The sequence below is a fragment of the Anolis sagrei genome, chromosome 1 (genome assembly GCF_037176765.1).
Source record: "Anolis sagrei isolate rAnoSag1 chromosome 1, rAnoSag1.mat, whole genome shotgun sequence".
NCBI lineage: Eukaryota > Metazoa > Chordata > Lepidosauria > Squamata > Dactyloidae > Anolis > Anolis sagrei.
In genome coordinates this window covers 199,141,603-199,157,674 of record NC_090021.1, presented here as the reverse complement: position 1 = coordinate 199,157,674, position 16,072 = coordinate 199,141,603, and the positions used below count along the sequence as shown (strand labels likewise).

The following is a 16,072-nucleotide window of genomic DNA, read 5'->3' as shown; positions in this document are numbered from 1 at the left end:
TTGTCTTTCAAATAATGTCTCGCTCGTGATCAAAAGCTATCCTCACCTCCACCATCTTGGCCTTCTGTTTCTTCATTCTCCTTGTCAAATGAGGAATTACAACTTTGAAAAACCAGCAATGGGCAATTTGGTGCTGCTGAGATATATTACCAAAACTTTTCTCTTTTGATGGACTCTGAAAATAAAATAAAATAAAAATATCTGCAAATAAAAAATACGTTTTCATTAAACTACAACAAGGTAAAGTTTGCAGCCAAGTCTAATTATATAATAATTATAATAATAGTAATAATATAATATATAATAACTTTATAATATTTATTTATTTTATTTACAGTATTTATATTCCGCCCTTTTCAATCCACAGGGTACTCAGGGTGGATTACAATGCACATATACATGACAAACATTCAATGCCAGTTAGACATACAACATATATAGACAGATGCAGAGGCAATTTAATATTCCAGTTGTGCCCAAGCTTTTCCAGCTTCATGAGGGTATACTGGATATCTGCTTGATTCCGGCCACAAGGGGAGCTGCCGCTTCACCGTCCATTGTGACCCTGAGTCCTTTCATGGACTACTTCCTCGTCCTTCTGCACACTGCTGGAAGGTTTTTTATAGTGTCATAAATTAGTTAAATTAACCTCCCCGCATAAGCGGTACCTAAATTTCCTACTTGACAGATGCATTTGTCTTTCGGGCTGTATAGGTCAACATCAAGCTAGACGAATGGCCGGAAGCTCACTCCAACCTGGGCTGGCTTCGAACTCATGACCTCTCAGTCAGTAGCAATTTAATGCAGCTAGCTCTCAGCTAACTGTGCTACAGGCTGGTAATAATTTTATAATAATATATAATACCTTTATAATATATATAATAACATAATAATAATAATAATAATAATAATAATAATCTTTAATATATAATAACTTTATTATTATACCCTGCCACCATGTCACCAAGGGGACTTGGGGCAGCTTACATATGGGACAAAATGCCCACAAGACACAAATACAAAGCAATCAATTAAAGCAAAAACACAATTAAAATAAAAGCATAGTAAAATATAACAATTCAGATGAAAACACAATTAAATAAAACATAAGAACATAAAACAGCAGTGTTTATGCATGCCTCCTCTGAAATAAATGTAAGTTATATTTTAAAAACCAGAAAATGGTAAGGGGTACCTTTTGAAAAAGGTATTTGTCTCTGAACTGTAGAATATATGCAGTTTGACACCACTTAGCTGCCATGGCTCAATGCTATGGGATCCTGGGAGTTGTTTGATGCCGCACCAGCCCTCTTTGGGAGAGGTGAACGGCCTTGTCAAACTACAGCTCCCAGATTTCATAGCAATTAAAGTGGTGTCAAACTGCATTGATTCTAAGTATAGATGCACCCTGTTGGAAAGGGCCCTATGGGATTAGGCAGGGGTACTGTCGCTCGGAAGAGACCATATAGAGCCTGAGACAATTTACTGCCCGATGTATATGGGGAATGAGGTGTCCTCACTCCCCATATGCATCTGCCAAGTGATTCTGGCACCTGAGGCAATAACCTCACAATCCCTTTCCTTCTTCTTGGCAATGAAAATACAATGCTCGTAAATGAAACAGCTATGACGTTTCTCCTTTTCAGGACAGCCAAAGCCTGAGGTGTTTGACTCATTCTCCCAGTATTAGTACCAGCCCTGTGCCGAGCTAGATGGACCAATGCATTAACTCACTGGACCTCAGGCAGAAGTTGCATGTTGTATTTGCATTTTTACAATTTATATAGTATGCAGATGTTGGCGAGGCCACTGCTCCCCTGTTTCTCCCTTCTTCAGCTCAGAGAAGGCCTACCCCACTATGCCTTCATGGTATTGCTCTGGAAACTCTCTTTGTGGTTCTTTCTTTCCTTCCTCCTTTCCCTCATACATCTTCCTTTCTCTTCCCTTCTTTCCCTTTCTTTCCTCCCCTCCCCTCGTGCCTTTACCGCATTGCTTCCCTCCTTTTTCTTTCTTTCACTCCTCCCTTCCTTTCATTGGTTTCTCTTTCTTTCCTTCTTTTTCCTTCCTTCCTTCCTTCCTTCCTTCCTTCCTTCCTTCCTTCCTTTCTCTTTCTCTCACCTAGCCACAGACAATCCACTTTGTTCCTTTTCTTTTCCTCCACTCTGAGGTGTCTCTTTAAGTTCAAATCGCTCCATTAGTTTACACTGGATACTAAAGGGTACTTACTTACTTTACTTAGGCAATCCCTTGTAGTCTGAGGATGATGGTCCTCCAAGTTCGGTGTTCTGATGGTGGGTCTGTAGGTGACTGTAGAGCCCTATTCTTGATCTGCATCTTCTCCCACAGTGAGGGCATCAGTTTCCAGGTGGAAGGCGGTCCCGGTTGGGGTTGGCTTGATGCGCCTTCTCTCTTTCGCCTTTCATTCATGCCTCTACATATTCCACAACACTGCTAGTCACAGCTGACCTCCAACTGGAGCGCTCAGGGGCCAGGGCTTCCCAGTTCTCAGTTCTATGCCAGAGTTTTTAAGGTTGGCTTTGAGCCTGTCTTTAAATCTCTTTTCCTGTCCTCCAACATTATGTTTTCCGTTCTTGAGTTAGGAATAGAGCAACTGCTTTGGGAGACGGTGGTTAGGCATCTGGTCCAGCGGTCCAGCGGAGTTGATGGTGGAGGACCATGGCTTCAATGCTGGTGGTCTTTGCTTCTTCCAACATATTGACATTTGTCCGCTTGTCTTCCCAAGAGATTTGCAGGATTTTCCGGAGGCAGCGCTGATGGAATTGTTCCAGGAGTTGCATGTGACGTCTGTAGACAGTCCACGTTTCTCAGGCGTATAGCAGGGTTGGGAGGACAATAGCTTTATAGACAAGCACCTTAGTATCCCTATGGATGTCCCGGTCCTCAAACACTCTCTGCTTCATTTGGAAAAATGCTGCACTCGCAGAGCTCAGACTGTGTTGAATTTCAGTGTCAATGTTGACTTTTGTGGAGAGGTGGCTGCCAATGTAGCGGAAATGGTCAACATTTTCTAATGTTACACCATTAAGCTGAATTTCTGGCATTTGAGAGGGAATGGCTGGTGACTGTGGAAGAGCACTTTGGTTTTCTCGATGTTTAATGGCAGGCTGAGCTTCTCATATGCTTCTGCAAAGGTGTTTAGAGTGGCTTGTAGGTCTTCTTCTGAATGTGCACAGATGACGTTGTCATCAGCATACTGGAGTTCTATAATACATGTTGTAACCTTGGTTTTGGCTTTCAGTCTGCTGAGGTTAAATAGCTTGCCTTCTGCACTTAAAAACAAAATTAGCATCTGTCAGCTGCAAAAGACCCCCCCTACTTGGATCTGCACACATTATTCGCTGATACATCACACAGTCCTAGACACTTGGGAAGTGTCCAACTTGTGATCCAATACAAAAGCCAGCATGGTAATCTTGTTATGTACCAAATAATAATAATAATAAACAACTTTATTTATATTCCGGCTTTTCTCGCCAAAGGCACTCAGGGCAGATTCCAATCATGAAAAGGCAAACATTCAATGTCTGAATAAAACCACCAATACACACATAATAGCAAAAATAATAACCCAACATATAAAAACAAATTATAACTTAACATCTAGAATTAAATTAAAATAAAACATAGCCAATTAAATAAATTATATCAACACAGAACAAAGCATAAAACAGAAATAAAAACAAATAAACCCAATATATAGAACTTTTATACAGTCAGGACTAAAAGCAGGAGACTCAGAAAGAATGGAGGAGCTATAATAACCGAGATGGCTATTCTCTTGGAGAAGAGTATAAGACCTTGTGTTTTGTCATCATATGGTTTATATATGTTTCTCTTATTGACCCTTGTTTAAACAAATAAGAGATCTGAATAACAACTCTGAAAAGAGCTTGGGAGAGAAAAAATGGGTATGATGGATGGAGAGAACTAGATCTCTCTGGGTAGGCTAAATTATATATTCTACAGTTCATGGGAAAGAGGCGCAACATTGTAGTAGTGCAATGAACCCCTGTTTTCTTTGACATGTTCCACTCCTAATACCATGTAGTCACTTTTTGTGAATCCCCAAACTGATCAGGTTGGGGACAGCCCCTGGCCCTAAAGATTTCTGCATTTGGGAAAGCACAACAGTGGCCTCTAGTGGTCATCTGGCAGAGCTGCAGACATCTAACATAAGTGAAACAAGAATGAACACAGGACAATTTCAACAATACTGTATTTCTCTGATTCTGAACACACTTTGACCCCTTATAAACATCTCTAAAATGAGGTATGTCTTAGAATCACCGAATATAATCTTTGATTGTTTTGCTAAGCAAAGAAAAAAAACCATGATCCGTGTGAGAGCTGTTCAACAGTGGAACTCTCTGGAGTGTGGTAGAGGCTCCTTCTTTGGAGGCTTTTAAACAGACTGGATGGTTATCTGCCGGGGGTGCTTTGAATGCGATTTTCCTGCTTCTTGGCAAGGGGTTGGACTGGATGGCCACGAGGTCTCTTCCAACTCTATGATTCTATGACCCAGTTAGATTTACACTACCATATAATGCAAGATGGATGGATGGCATCCTTGAAGTGACTGGACTGACCTTGAAGGAGCTGGTGGTGGTGACGGCCGACAGGGAGCTCTGGCGTGGGCTGGTCCATGAGGTCACGAAGAGTCGGAGATGACTGAACGAATGAACAACAACAACAACATAATGCATTATATGGTTAGTTCAGACCCATATAACACAGTTTAACTGCATTGTACAGGTCTACAAACCATTTAATGCAAATGAGATCCCCCCCCCCCCCAAAAAAAATTAACAGCAATGGGAAGCAAGATTGATTTCTCATTGTAGTAAGCATGAGATATCTGAAATTGCTTGGAGTTGAAGCACCTAAAAATGCTCCAATTTCTGCTTACATGTAAATAGATGTCAACCTCTCTATCTTACCTCTTCCAGTGGAATAACCACTTGATCAAGTGTCAGCTTAAGTGAAAGAGAGGCAGGCTTCCTTTTCTTCACCACCATAATGGAAAACCAAAGATATGAAACTCGCTCCTTTGTTGTCTCCCCCTTTGGGCAAGGAGGATTCTCAGAGAAATGATGCAAAGGGAAATCTTCATGTATTCACTGCTGCAGGAAGTGAGGACACCATGCTTTTGGCCTGGTTTCTCACCTATCAGACTAGCCTGTCTTTTGGGGACAAAGAACTTTAGAAAAGCAAGAACTGTGTTACTATGGCTTCATTTTACATCATACAGGTTGTTGTTCTTGTTGTGTGCCTCCAAGTCAGTTCTGACTTAATATGCGAACCTATCACAGGGTTTTCTTGGCAAGAGGTTTCCCTTGTTTCATACTACACAGTTATAGCATTAAACTACTATAACAGCATCCTACGACTCCTGGCATTTGCAGCTGAAAGATGGGAATAGGAGCCATAGGATGTGGCCAGTGCACATAAAGGGAAATCTTAAGGGTGTGTCTACACAATAGTGTTGGAACATGCAAGGAATCATTTTTGTGTGTGTGTGAACTGTAAAATATGATGCATGAAGCTGATTGGTCGGGCTATGCCCAGAGAGCAAGCTGAGCCTGGAACTTTTGGATACCGTTTCATTTTTGTTCAGGCTTCAGCAATGCAGATGCTTGGAGCAACAGAGAAGCAGAGTGAAGAAGCAGAGAGAAACAGAGTTTGGAGGGTGCTCTTGCTTCATGAGCTGCTGAAGAAGTTTATCCATATGGATAAAGAAAGACCATTTTAAATCTCTAATAAAAGGACATTATGTGACTTGATGCAACTGATCACATTGTACATATGTTGTTCTGAACTACGAAGAGTGAACTATTTTTTCTTTATTGTTCATCTGTGTGGCATATTTTCTTTCTCTGGCAAGGCAATGTGTGGGCTGATCAAATGTGAAGTACACGTGCTTTATTTTTGCACTGTGCCACATATAGAACTAATGTAGTTTGACACCACTTTAAATGCCATGACTCAATGCTATTTATTTATTTATTTATTTATTTATTTCATATCAAAAGCATTGCATAAATTAGTATCAAACTGATAAAAATAGAAGGTGTGCAGACAGCTAAATATCTTTTGACCAATGCGATGTAATGATGGGAGTTAAGTTTTACACGCTCATTAGTCTTCTGTCAAAGACCGCTGATGCCTCACAAAACTCTAGTCTCCAGGATTCCACAGTATTAGGCCATGGCTGTTAAAATGCTATCAAACTGTATTGATTCTACAGTGAAGACATGCCCTTACATAAAGGTACAACTGCATAGTGTAGTGTGCAATGTAAAAAGATCCCAGAAAAGCACTAGAAGCGATAATATTGCTTGAATTCTCAATTTCAGATTCAATGACCAATATGGAAACCCATATGGGAGTGATTTACACTTATCAATATCAACATGTGAACATCCTTGTACATATGACTTGTTTCTTTATGAAATGTTATGGGGACATATAACTGGACTAGAGTTGGAAGTGTCAAGATATTTGGGGATTTCTACAATATAAAATGGAGGTCAAACAATATGGCAATGCTATCCCTCACACTAGGGGCCATTCCACATAGCCATATAAACTAAAATATCAGGGCAGGAAATCCCACAATATCTGCTTTGAACTGGGTTATCTGAATCCACATTGCCATATATTCCAGTTCAAAGCAGATAATGCTGAATTTCCTGCCTTGATATTCTAGGTTATATGGCTGTGTGGAAGCGCCCTAGGTATTTCAGGGCAAAAAGTTTCTAAATATTCTCAGGTGTCAAGGAGAGGGAATTTCTGGGGATTTGCATGCAGCCTGTGGTCCACATTTTCCCTTCTACATATTTTCCTTGACTGAACATGTTCAGGAAGTCAGGACATGGGCAAAGTGTGGAGGACACTACAGGAAAAATAAACCTTTCATATATAATTTTCCTCTTGAAAATGCATCTCCCACTTTAGACGTAACTAAAACAGCAAAGAAAAGTGAAGTCCACATTGGAGTATTTTTAATATTTTAAAATTTAGAAATTTAGAAAAAGAGGGCTACAAACTGCCCAGTGCTAAAGGGAAAACCACTACATAGTAGCAAGGCACATATCTTGATAACATAATACACCACACTATGCTCAGATCACAGCAAAACTTTATAGCCTGAACCCTATTGATAATCCCAGACAGAGCAGACTAAGGCCTCATCTACATTGCCAAATACATACAGATTATCTGCTTTGAGCTAGATGATATGGCAGTGAAGACTCATATAATCCAGCCCAGTTATCTGATTTGAAAATCTGGATTGTATGGAAGTGTAGATCTAGTCCCACTTATGTAAATCCCCCTGATTCTGAAGGTCTACATAAGTTGGATCTGCTTAACTCTATACATTTTGGCCATCTGTCGGGGGTGCTTTGAATGCAATTTTCCTGCTTCTTGGCAGGGGGTTGGACTGGATGGCACATGAGGTCTCTTCCAACTCTATGATTCTATGACCCATAATAGATATGGAAGTCTTTATTTTGTAACTTCTGTAAGGATCTGAATGCCATTATTATTGATAAATTTGGTAAGAAAAGAATTGAGGAAGCAGAGAATGTGGGCTCAATGCATCCTATACTTTGTGTTGCTGAAGGCTTTCATGGCAAGAATTACTGAGCTGCGGTGAGTTTTTTCAGGCAGTATGGCCATGTCAGCCCAAAAAACTCACAGCATCCTATACCTTAATGTAATGGTCCCACATAAGTCTGTTGCCACACCAATTGTCTTTTTCCATCCCAGACAGGCATTTAATTATAGGATGTAAACACTCAAACACAGCAGTCGTTATACCCACAACTTGATTTGCGCTCATATTAGAAATACAGCACACAGGGCAAATTTATACACATAAAGCCACCGCATCCCTTCTCAATTTCACTGCTATCTGCATGAACTGCCTCTATTAATGCAAACTGAAGTCAACATAACACAATATTCTCATTCAGTCCACAAGTTATCACTGGATGTTTCAAGTCAGACAGTGATAAACACTCTTACGTGGGTGTTTAAAAAGTAACAAATAAAAAATGTAATCCAATTCAAAACTTTCCAGATTTCCTTAGTCTTCTTCATCGCTAAAAACATAATGATTTGCATAACTGAATTCTGGAAACCTAATGGGCAGTTCTGCCCATTTTTTGAACATTTCTTTTCGGGTATTTTTCTTCTCATTGAACACAACCACAAAGTTTTTTATTTTTAGGCAAGGTAGGTCTAGACCTCGGTGTACCATCATGCTTCCCCATACCTGGAAAACAAAACAAAAACAAACAAAAGTAAAATGATCACTTCTGTTATTCATGAATTATCAAATACAGTTCGTATTTTAAAAACATCAAAACTTGTACTGAAATAAATGGAACTTGATTCAAGCATATTCCACAAGGATTATTATCTGAGGCCTAGAAATATACGGTGAAATGCAATTAGATAGTTACGTTTGTTGACAATAGATAAAGGTAAAGGTTCCCCCTGACATTAAGTCTAATCGTGTCTGACTCTGGTGGGTGGTGCTAATTTCCCTTTCTAGCCAAAGAGCCGGCGTTATCCGTAGATGTCTCCAAGGTCATTTGGCCAGCAGGACTGCATGGAGCACCATTACCTTCACACAGAAGCAGCACCTATTGATCTACTTATATTTGCATGTTTTCGAACTGTTGGGTTGGCAGAAGCTGGGCCTAACAGCGGGAGGTCACCCCGCTCCCAGCTCAGTGGTTTAACCACCAGGGTGCACCACTATAATATGACAATACTTACTAGGAATAATAAGATTTGTGAAATATGTGTGAAGTAGTGCAAGGACTATATATTAATATTATTTAATCCAGAGACCATAAACAAACATTTAAAGTAGAGTACACCATAACATTCAGAATTATATCTGCACCCTAGCATTGCATGAATCATTTAAATACCAGGAAACAACCATTTCAAAAGATAGACTAATCTTGTCTCCAGTGATGTAACAGCGACTAAGGCTGTGTCTACACTGCCTTATAATCTAGATTTTCAAAGCAGATCATCTACATGATCTGCTTTGGATTATATGAGGGCCCTTCCACACAGCCATATAACCCAAAATATCAAGGCAAATAATCCACAATATCTGCTTTGAACTGGGTTATCTGAATCACTGCCATGTAATCCAGTTCCAAGCAGATAATTTGGGATTTTATACAGCTGTGTGGAAGGGGGCTGAGTCTACACTGCCATATAATTCAGTTCAAAGCAGATAATATGGATTTAATATGGCAGTGTAGAAGGGGCCCAAGCTTGCATCCGCTGAAAAAAGTTAAGAAAGACCAGTTAGTCCTACATTCATTTAACAATTATGGACAAGATTAATGCTATGAAAAAATAGCAGGGTTGCCAAAATGAAGTAATTTCCTTCAAACACTTCCCATAGTGATTTGGCATAATGGTAAAATAATTACAAAATTTTATTCCTCCAGAGTAAAAGGCAAAGTTTACTATGATCTTCAGACAAATCGAGGAATTGGTACTGTAGTATCATATTGAAAAGGAACCCCTAGGAATCCATGGCAATTCACGGAAGTGATGGGAAAAGCACATATGATTAATACAGCACAAAAATAGACATCCTAGAATACATGTCATGGGATCGAGTATGAGGGGAAACAAATTCCAGAAATCTCCTCATCTTCCCCTTTCAGTGTATATTCATTTTTTTTTCTACCTAGAAAAAGGAGAATATATCAAATGGAGAAAAGGAACATTGCTTATATTGAGAGATATTTAAGAAAACAGTCTTCTCTTTCTGTAAAAAAGTTAAAAGATAAACTTTGGGGACTGAAAGTGAATAGAATTCTTTTTATTAGTTATATCAGTTTATAAAGAATCCTACGTGAAGGCATCTTATAAACAGAAAAAAAATGGATTTTGAACATAGTGTATCAGAATATATAAGTGGATTATTTTCTAAGGTTTATATGTCTACATGTGGTTGTGTTTTGATTTGTTACACATTCACAAAATATCCTGCCTCTAATTATTCATGGTACACTTGCACTAGCTTTATGAAAAACTGTAATAGAACAAAATAAAGAAGTGGCATCCAGAAGATCAATGGTATTTTTTTTTATAAATTTTTTTATAAACTATTACATTTGGCCGGGCCACAGGTTTTTAAATCTTTGCGTGTTATTGTTTATATGTGATTTATATTAATTGTATTGTTTTATTTGCTTATTGCTTTTTGTTTTTTGATGTGTTATTGGGCTTGGCCTCATGTAAGCCGCTCCGAGTCCCCTTGGCGAGATGGTGGTGGGGTATAAATAAAGTATTATTATTATTTATGTTAATGGTAGTTTATGTTAATAGCAGAAAAATCTTGAGAGAAAAATGCAGAATTTTAAAAGTTATCATTTATATAGAATTATATATATCATGTATTATATAGAATATTTATAATTCGATATATATATTCGATATATTAAAATTTATGGCAAATAGCCATAGCAAAAAAATAAATAAATCAAAATCAGATTAGCTAAAATCAAAGCTAAAATATCTGATTTTTATAAAATACGACATAGGTTTATTCTATATACAAAATAGAAATGTATCCAATGTCCACTAGGATCTTTCCTTGGGACACAGAAAAGAGATTAAATGGAAAATGCAGTACCAAGAATGTTAAGAGATAATATCCAAGTCAATAACAGCTTTATTTCTTATTTGCCATTCTAATGCCATAGAGGACAATCTGTTAAACATATTAGCTTCACTCACTTATTAGAATTGATCATTAGGCATTTTCTCTTCTGTCTTTTTAAAATATCTCCATGCTTTTAGATCAGGGGTCCTCAAACTTTTTAAACAGAGGGCCAGGGCACAGTCCCTCAAACTGTTGGAGGGCCGGATTATAATTTGAAAAAACATGAATTCCTATGCATATTGCACATATCTTATTTGCAGTGCAAAAAAAAACCCACTTAAAAACAATACAATAATTAAAATGAAGAACAATTTTAGCAAATATAAACTTATTAGTATTTCAATGGGAAGTGTGGGCCTGCTTTGGGCTAATGAGATAAGATTGTTGTTGTGTGCTTTCAATTTGACCCTGAGCGAGGGCCGGGTAAATGACCTTGGAGGGCTGTATCTGGCCCCCGGGCCTTAGTTTGAGGACCCCTGTTTTAGATTTAAAAAAACACCAAAACAAAAGGCCTATAAAATATCCAGCTCATAAGGAGAGCCTTACTTGTGCACAATCTTTGCAGATAACTTCTCCATTTGTTTGATAGTCTGCTGCTTTTGCTTGTAGTGTCTTGTTTTCTCTTACAACATAAAGGTCTCTAAAATGTGTGAGAAACATGAATAAACAGGACATTTTTACACGGTGAATTGATATTCGTTTCATAGGCAAGGAGGTTGGAGTGGACTGTAGTCTGCACACTGACCCCCAAAGCCCATACCCATGGGGAGGGGATTCCTAGATGTCCTCCCGGTACCAGGATGCACCAGGAGAAGGGGGTGCAATCGCTCCTGGCCCCCCTTTCTCCTGGGTCATCATTTCTATGCGCCAGGAGATCGTCAGAGAAGGGAGAATTGTGGCTGGGTACATTATTTTGCTTTTAAAAGGCTTTTTTGGCGGTTTTGCTTTGTGTCCTGGTGCCCTGCCGGAAAGTCCTCCAGGGTATGTGGACAACCCCCCCCCCCCCCAGCCTCAGAAAGACATGCACTTTATGGGGCATGTGCGGACTTCAATGTGAGTCCTATCACGTTTCTAAAACCCAAATGCACTCGCATTAAAGTGCCATCTGGAACTGCCCTCAGGCCCCTTCCACACAGCTGAAGAAAATACCATATTATTTGCTTTGAACTGGAATATATGGCAGTGTTGACTCAGATAACCCAGTTCAAGGCAGATATTGTGGGATTTTCTGCCTTGATATTCTGGGTTATATGGCTTTGTGGAAGGGCCCTCAAGGTACCAGAAGTGAATTGGCAGGAGGAAAAGGTCTTCAAACAGTAGATAGCTGCAAGATTTCAAAACACAAGCGTTTGAAGATGTTAAAGACATGTGTGCATAGGTAAAGAGTGTGGTAAAACAGCCAGACATAAAGACTGAGACAACCTGATGTTGGTTAAAACTCACAATGGCATATATAACTAGAAAGATCTCTTTGCCCAGTACCCTAAAAGTACCTTATCCCATCTGATCTTGGAACGTTTAATCCTGGTTAGTACTTGGATGAGAGATGGCTAATGAATAACAGGGGAAGGAACAGGCCAAACTATCTATGAATATTCCTTGCCTAAGAAAAATATGAAATTCATGCATCTCCCATAAATCAGTGGGCACACATTTCAGTTTGATTGATATGGTTCTGAATTACAGAAAAAAAGATTTGTCTGAAAACCCACAACTGCCTGCCAAAATGAAGACAGCTGCAAGCTAGTAAAGCAAAATAGGGAATATGTAAACTTCCAAGTGTTCCTTGGTTGCAACTCCCATTAGCCTGAGTGATGAGTGATTATGGGAGATGCAGTCAAGCAACACCTGGAGAGTTACACATTTCCCACTCTTGCTTTAAATGGAACAGTATTTGTTCTCAATCTGGTGCCCTCCAGGTGTGCTGAACTACAACTCTCATCAACTTCAGTTAGCAAGGCTATTGACCATACTGACTGCGGCAGTCACAGCTGAATCTCCCTGCTCTAAGGAGAGCACATATCAGCCGGTTTACTGTGTGAGGCTATCATTTAAAAAAAACACCCAAAGGAATAAAAAGGAAATGGAGAACAGGGAAGAGAGGAAACTGACCTTATTGGGTATAGAACGGGTTGAACAAATATCTGGCAAGTGTTGCTGGAGAGGTGGATTTGGAGAGCTGCATACTATGTGACTTCCCCTATGTACATCTCCAGAAAGGACACAATACTACTATTTCCTTCATCCCTCTCAAGAACCTGAGCTTAGAAAAGTCCTGGGATTTTTGTTTGATTGGCTGGTGGACATTTGTGACTTATTTAGCAACAGAAAGATAACTTCTATTAATTGAATTTCCTATTTCCTTCTGGAATGAAAGAGAGCAGGTTGTGTCCTCTGATTTACAGCCTCAACAGACTTACTGCTACAAACACTAAATCCGTTGTAACAAGGTGACATATTGGTACTTACTTAAATTCTCTTTGGACATTGACATGATGCATATTCTCAATGACCTCGATGTCTTCTCCTGAACATATCAGCTTCGTGCAGTTTTTGCAGAGGAACTTGATCAAGGATGGATTTTTCTTGAATGCTTTAGTCTGCTCTTTCTTAGCTTTCATTTTTACCTCTATGATGCTTTGCAGTTGGAAGCCCCGCATCTGAAAGTGAAACAAATACACCAAAAGTAATAATTCACCAAAGCCAAAAAGGGGCATATAATATGCTTTTTAAAAAGTTAAATTTTGCAAACTCCCCAATGGGCTACAAAAAAACAACATGCTTCTTGAATGATCCCCCAAAGAGGAAAAAATGGGATACTCCAAATCTCACCCTGGTGGTGTTGGGATATTTCAGTTTTTTTTCTGTAAAAGCTAATATCTCTCTCCAAAGCAAATCCTGGCTTGACTATTTTTTATAAAGGACACTATTTGACTATGCTGTTGTATATAATGGCATAGTAAGCACCCCCAGAATTTGGTATAAATGGCAGGGTGGTGTGTGTGGAAAGAGCTGGAATCAAATCCCAGCAGATTTTTTTTTTTTTGTCGTGTCAGGAGTAACTCCAGGTGTGAGAGAATTGGCCGTCTGCAAGGATGTTGCCCAGGGGACGCCTGGATGATTTTGATGTTTTTATCATCCTTGTGGGAGGCTTCTCTCATGTCCCCGCATGAGGACTGGAGCTGATAGAGGGAGCTCATCCGCCTCTCCCCGGATTCGAACCTGTGACCTGTCGGTCTTCAGTCCTGCCGGCACAGGGGTTTAACCCACTGCGCCACCGGGGACTCCATTCCAGCAGATACCAAGGACCCAGGTTACTTGAATATGGAATTAATCATTTTCCCAACATGTGGATCCATGCAACAGCACTTATACCCTGCCTTTCTTGCTCCCAAAGGGGGGCTCAGGGCAGCTTACAGACCATGGCAATAATTCAATGCCAGATTCAGACAATAACCATATCAGTAAAACACAATATTATAAAATTATAAAAACATATACATACCGATTAAAATAGTCTCTCAAATGATCAAAACATATCAAACATATCAAAAGTCTAGCACCAACTGAGCTTTGTAAACACTGAACCAATTGCTTTTGCCGTTCAGTAAAAAGGATGAGCATCCCTTAAGTCAAAATCTCATCTTCAGAACAGCCGCAATGGAATGATATAGCTGTCTTGTTAAGTGGGTTTCTTTTAGGGAGGTGGGTTGGCACTACAGCTGTCCTTCTACATTTGCAGGTTTGACATTTACAGATTTGATTAAAATGTTCTCTCTAGGCATCTCCAGCTCTTGCAATGTGACTCCATGGTCAACTTCCTCTGATCATGTCAGCATATCTAAAGAGAACACCTTTCTAGTAATCTCTAGGGCTGGATCAACATTGCTTTACATTCAAAGATCTAATCCCAAATTATCTGTTTTGAACTGGATTATATATATTTATTTCCTATATTTCTACCCCGCCCTTCTCAAACCTGTGGGGGTACTCAGGGCAGCCTTGAGTCTACACTGCCAGACAATCTGGGAAAAGCAGATAATCTGGGATCAGATCCTGGGATATAGGGCAGTATAGATCCAGTCTCAGTCATTTTCCAACAGAAGTCAACCTCAGTCCTGCTGGAGGACCTAGAAATTCCAAGAAATATTTTCTCTCAGGTAAAAATAAACCCAGCAACTTCTTTATTATCAGCTTTTCACTTTCACTCCAGGAAATGTGGAGGAATTAATTCAGTGTCATGAATACACAGACTTTGGAAAAAGAAGAAAAAGGTCAAAATCTGCTGCTTTGCCCATCAGATTAGAGCTCTCCTTTGGTTTTGCTTTTTTTTTTTCTCGTGTCAGGAGCGACTTGAGAAACTACAATTTGCTTCTGGTGTGAGAGAATTAACCATCTGTAAGGACATTGCCCAGGGGACAGCTAGTGGCTAGCACAAGACAGGTTAGGAAAAAGAAACAATCACAGCAAATATTAAAAATTGAGAAGAAAAATAAGGTGGTAACAACAGACAGAGAAATATTAGAAGAATTCAAAACATATTTTGAGGAATTATACACAAAGGATCAAATTTCAAAAGAGGACATTGTTAAATATTTAGGCAGGTTTAAACTGCCTAATATTTCAGATGCCCAAAGGGAAAGGCTCAACAGAGAAATAACAGAGGACGAGATAGAAAAGGCAATTAAAAATATGGATGCAAACAAAGCCCCAGGCCCAGATGGATACATAGTGGGTTATTATAAATCTTTCAAAAAGGAACTCATGCCAATGCTTAAAAAGGTGATGAATGGGGCACAAGGGTTTAATCTATTGTACCACCAAGATTTCCTTTGCTTCATAGGAAAAGACTGGAGTCTGGGTTGTGAAACAATAGGATTGAGCCCTGCACTCAAAGGTCTGCTACCAGCTAAGCAAGTTATGTACATGGCAAGTGTGAGACGTGTCAATGTCCCTTTTAAGACATATTTATTTACAAATGGGGAAAATCTTACTCAATTAGAAATAACAAGAGCCCCAAATCATGCAGGCTTTACCTTCTTTTCATATTCATCTCGGGGCATGTCTTGGACACGTTTAATAGCTTTATGCATCATTTTCTCTCGGAATACATTGACATCTTCACGCTCAGCAGCCCCTGACCCACCTGACGCCACAAGTACATAGGTACTTTCATCAGCTCGAGCTCGTCCACGGGCCTGAAAGAGACAAGGGATAAAACTGTAATACAGGGTTCCCAATGACTTCTGTCCAAAGATAAGCCTTGTTTTCTTTCCTATTGAGAATTAAGTTGGATAATACTGTTGTATGCTCAGAAGTAGGGGAGCCCACATGACCCCCTGA

At 39.4% G+C, this 16,072-nt stretch overlaps 1 protein-coding gene across 2 annotated transcripts in view; it reads right to left on the bottom strand.

Annotated features, from left to right (window-relative positions):
* Positions 1–7,000: 7,000 nt before the first annotated feature.
* IFIH1 (interferon induced with helicase C domain 1) overlaps positions 7,001–16,072 on the bottom strand; it is a 32,095-nt gene continuing 23,023 nt past the window's right edge. For both annotated transcript variants that reach the window (XM_060777922.2, XM_060777930.2), the window contains exons 13-16: positions 15,766–15,927; positions 13,199–13,389; positions 11,276–11,369; positions 7,001–8,299 (exon numbers count right to left, since the gene is read on the bottom strand). In XM_060777922.2, coding sequence (XP_060633905.2) covers positions 8,111–8,299; positions 11,276–11,369; positions 13,199–13,389; positions 15,766–15,927 — 636 coding nt within the window. In that variant the 3' untranslated portion in view covers positions 7,001–8,110. The remainder of the gene's footprint in view (positions 8,300–11,275; positions 11,370–13,198; positions 13,390–15,765; positions 15,928–16,072) is intronic.